The 4,352-nt window shown below is 39.9% G+C and overlaps 1 protein-coding gene across 1 annotated transcript; it reads left to right on the forward strand.

The window, feature by feature from the left end:
* Positions 1-1,394: 1,394 nt before the first annotated feature.
* Positions 1,395-2,357, forward strand: B3GALNT1 (beta-1,3-N-acetylgalactosaminyltransferase 1 (globoside blood group)). The gene has a single exon (XM_009884414.1). The coding sequence runs from the start codon at positions 1,395-1,397 to the stop codon at positions 2,355-2,357; it is 963 nt and encodes a 320-aa protein (XP_009882716.1).
* Positions 2,358-4,352: the final 1,995 nt, after the last annotated feature.

Below are 4,352 nucleotides of genomic sequence, written 5' to 3' on the forward strand. Positions count from 1 at the left end.
TTTAAAGAAATACAGTAAAGGTAAGCACTGCTAAATAGAGGGTGCAGGACTACGATTCTGTTTTTAAATTTAGTTTTGGAAAGATGTATTGATTGGAGTATCTACTCCCAACACTGTAGTAGTGTCTTCAGCCTGGACTCCAGGGGTGTTTGTAAGCGCCTGCACATGGAGATTGGACTCCGGACCAAGATGTGTGTGTCGAATCGAAAAAGGGCTTTGGTTTGTCTCATCTCTTGTGCCGACTGCTGGTTTTGGTTTGTGTGGCACGCCTGATGGAGCAGAGCGAGTCTGTCGCGTTTTCATGCCCTGGCAGATGGGGGTAGGGTTTATAGACATTTCGTGAAAATAACGCAGATGGGATCCCTTCTTCTTTAAAACTTAAATAGATGGAAACAGCAGGCAGATTTTGTAGTGTCTTGTTTGTTTAAATGGAAAATATTAGAAGAGTTTACTGAACTTCTTTGAGATTGAAGCTTGTCTGCTGCAGTGGATTCCCTGCTGCTCCCATTGTGTTGACTGTAAAGCTGCTATGACAAAGTTGGTTGCAACGCCCCGTTTTTAAATCGCTTGATTTAATCGGCACATATTGGAAAAGAAACGATTGCTGTATTGCATGTTGTGGGAGTCGCTGTTCCTTTGGGCAGTGTAAGAGCTCGGTCTGTCTGTCGGGATAGGTTTGTGTTTGCATGTCTGCAGCTCTGACATTGTTCACCAGGAAGTTGATTTTCTCCTTCTCCCCCATCATCTACTCAGTCCATTGAGAACAAGTAGCTGCTCAACCCTTAAATGAGGGATGAAATATTCGCTTCTACTTCTCTTTTTAACTGCTTCATTGGCTGATTTGCTCCATCTTATAAAAACTAGTTGGACTTGAAAATAAACTAGAAATTTTTGAAGCCTCTGAACATCAACTTGATGAGCACTTTGTAGCCATCAGATTTTGTGCCTGGTATTCCTTCCTCGAGATTTAATCGCGCTGAAGACATTGTGCTGAGATCTCTGGGATCACCATGCTTGACGTGTGGGGTTTTTTTTGCCTGGATCGGGTCTGTGTAGGGGAAATTTCCAAGGTGAAAGCTGTGAGGTTTCAATCCGTACCATGGGCAGTAGCAGCTTGGTGTTCTGCTTGTACTGGTTTCTGGGATACAGCATTGATTGGTGGTGTACGGCTGCTGCATGTAACAGCTGGACCACCGAGTCTTGGATTTGTCTTCATTCTATTACAGCAGCTTTAGACAAGATAAGAAAAAGGGAATATTTGAATAGTAGCATTCTGAATATTACTTTTTCATTTCTTTTTCAGCAAGAAACATGCTTCAGCACTTGTGGTACAGATTTTGAAGGTCAGTGACGCCGTTCTGCACAGTAGTTATTGCCCAGTTCCGGTTAGTGTCATGTATCTGAGCACATTAAAATGGGTTTTTTTGTTTCTCCTTGTATTTTCTGTTCTAACAATGTGGTATGTAACTTTTTCTTCCAACACTGTGAGCGAGCGTACAAACCTTATGTATTTCTATGAATATGAACCGATTTACAAGCAACGCTACTTCTTCACACTGCGGGAGCGCTTGAAATGCAGAGACATCGATCCGTTTCTAGTCATCTTGGTGTCTTCGAGTCCTAAGGATGTGAAGTCGAGGCAGGCCATCAGGATAACCTGGGGATCTCAGAATTTCTGGTGGGGACATCGAATTCTAACCCTTTTCTTATTAGGTCAGGACACGCAAAGAGAAGACAATGCTGTGGCACTGTCGGTAGAGGATGAAAGCATCCTCTATGGTGACATAATTCGCCAGGACTTTATGGACACTTACGACAATCTCACCTTGAAAACGATCATGGCGTTTAGGTGGGTCGCTGAGTTCTGTTCAAATGCGAGATTCCTCATGAAGACTGATGCCGATGTCTTCATCAACACTGCAAACTTGGTAAAATTTCTTCTGAAGCTAAATTCCTCAGAAAATATTTTTACTGGTTACCCTCTTATAGATAACTTTGCCTACAGAGGCTTTCACAAAAAAACATACATCTCTTATCACGAATACCCGTTCAAGTTGTATCCTCCATATTGCAGTGGGATGGGTTATATATTGGATGGAAAACTGGCTCTGAGGATTTATGAACTGATGAGTCATATCAAACCTATTAAATTTGAGGATGTTTATGTTGGAATTTGCTTAAATATACTTAAGGTGAACATCAGTATTCCAGAAGATAAACAACAATTCTTTCTTTATAAAATTAATTTTGATATCTGCAAGTATAAGCATTTGATTGCAGTACATGGTATTACATCAAGTGAAATAATCGGGTTTTGGCAGGATTTGTCATCAAACACTTCAGTTACTTGCCTTTGATTCTGTATTAATATATAAGCTTAAATGCATTTGGTCTAAAAATGTTTAAAGTTCAGGGCAACGCAAAATGAAAACACAGCTGTAGAGGTGACTTTGACCGAAGGAGGGCTGTGCTGCCAGGGCAAAACTGCAACGGCAGCATTTTGCTGCGACATTCTGATATTCTTAAAAATACTAGGCGTTCACAAAGCGTTTTTCCATGTGTGTATCCTACGCATGCAGGATACTTTGGAATACCCTGTCCTGTCTTCCTCTGACACTTCCTCTCTCTGCTGTAACCACGGGATTTCTACCTGAATCTGCTGGAATGTATGGAATGTCACCAAGGAACAACATTTATGCCAAGAAACTAGCTTTGAAGATGCTTCCCAAATTCGTAACTGGATTTTTTAGCATTGTTGTTGCAACTACATCGTCCTTTGCCACCCTCTGCCCAATGGCCTTTCGATATATCGCCTCCATAATCCTGGGGGTGTTGCGAGCCTGTGGATCTTGGGGGGGCTGCAGAAGCCGATGGGAAATTCTGAGAACACGATGCGCTTTGTGTGTGTATATCGAGGTATATCTATATATGTATAAAACAGAGTTGCTTTGGTGTCTTTGATAACGTTTACAGGCTACTAGCGGGCTAGGTGCAGTGGAGTTCGTGTGCGGTTTAGTTACGAGACGTCTCTGATACATGGGGGTAATCAGAACCCACAGATGCAGGTGTGTCCTGATGCATCCCGAGAGTTTTGGAACCACGCAAGGAAGATGAAAACAGATATATTGCGACTTTATATCTGTTTCTAAAATAGTTTTCTTCGAATTTTAAAATGAAAAATAAGAAATTCGAAGATTCTTATTTCTTAAGGAAGACAAACTACTATATATCTGGAAAGGTGGGTATTTCAGTCACTTTATTCATATCAGCAAGGCCAAGTTGTCAGTAGTTTACACTTCTAATAGACAACAATACAGAATTTGCATTAACATAATTATTCTTGACACATCCACTACACAGCGAGGCTACTATAGTTACATCCTGTACATCTAGAATGACAGAGCACTGCCACTTTATTTGTACTACAGCTAAGATGTTCTGATGTATTTACATTTGGCTGTCTTTCAGATAGTCTCTTAGAGACAAATTAGAAGAGGTGCAGAAACCTCTAGTACCAAGTTTGAGGTTTCACCAGGTTTTTTGTTACATTGTGATTATGGTCAGTATTGAATTTTGCTATCTCTTCCACAACTGCACATGGTTTTGTGATGGAATTATAGGGCGTGTGATTTTTTTCAGATATAAAAATGAGGTCTTGGGGAGAATACTCTCTAGACAAGTATTTCACATGTCAGTGTTCTACGAATGTATGTTAAGAAGGTCAAAGTTTTTAAAAAATAGATTATTTTTTTTTTGTAAACTAAATAGCTAAAGTTTCAGTATTGCATAACCGAGGGAAAAATGCTGTTGTATTTCTAGAAACAGGTAAAACTGCAGCTGTTCCTGTGGTTTTAGGATCTGTTATTTGATTGTTGTACTGTGGTCAGATCCTGAGAGCTCTGTGAGAAATGTTTAACTTGTTCTTTGATTGTTTACACATCTTAAAACAAACCAACAACCTTTTTTTTTTTTTAATAAGCGTGTCATGTTAAATGTTTAGAAATAAATCATTTGTTACAAGAACACTGATACTACAGCATGGTTTGTATTGCTTTTTCAAAAGAAATGTAATTATGAAAGACGATGCAGTCTTCAGAAACTGGATAGATAAAGCAGACAGTGCTCCTGGTGAGAGTAAGGAACGAGTATCACGGAGAAATGGCTGTGCAGGACTGCAATAAAAATGCCACTGTCACCAAGCAAGGTATTTTTTATATTTGTCCCCAGAATGATAACACTTGATCATAGATTACACGGCTTTTGCTTTCACAAATGTGGGTTTATACACAGTGATCTGTTTATGCCACCTGAAATTGTCATCTAAAGTGGCATCAGTTCTGCAAGGAATTTAC

The sequence above is a fragment of the Charadrius vociferus genome, unplaced genomic scaffold (genome assembly GCF_000708025.1).
Source record: "Charadrius vociferus isolate BGI_N301 unplaced genomic scaffold, ASM70802v2 scaffold104, whole genome shotgun sequence".
Taxonomy (NCBI): Eukaryota; Metazoa; Chordata; class Aves; order Charadriiformes; family Charadriidae; genus Charadrius; species Charadrius vociferus.

Excerpts from the sequence above, each read along its gene's own strand:
- B3GALNT1 (XM_009884414.1), top strand. The coding sequence starts at position 1,395 with ATGTATCTGAGCACATTAAAATGGGTTTTTTTGTTTCTCCTTGTATTT.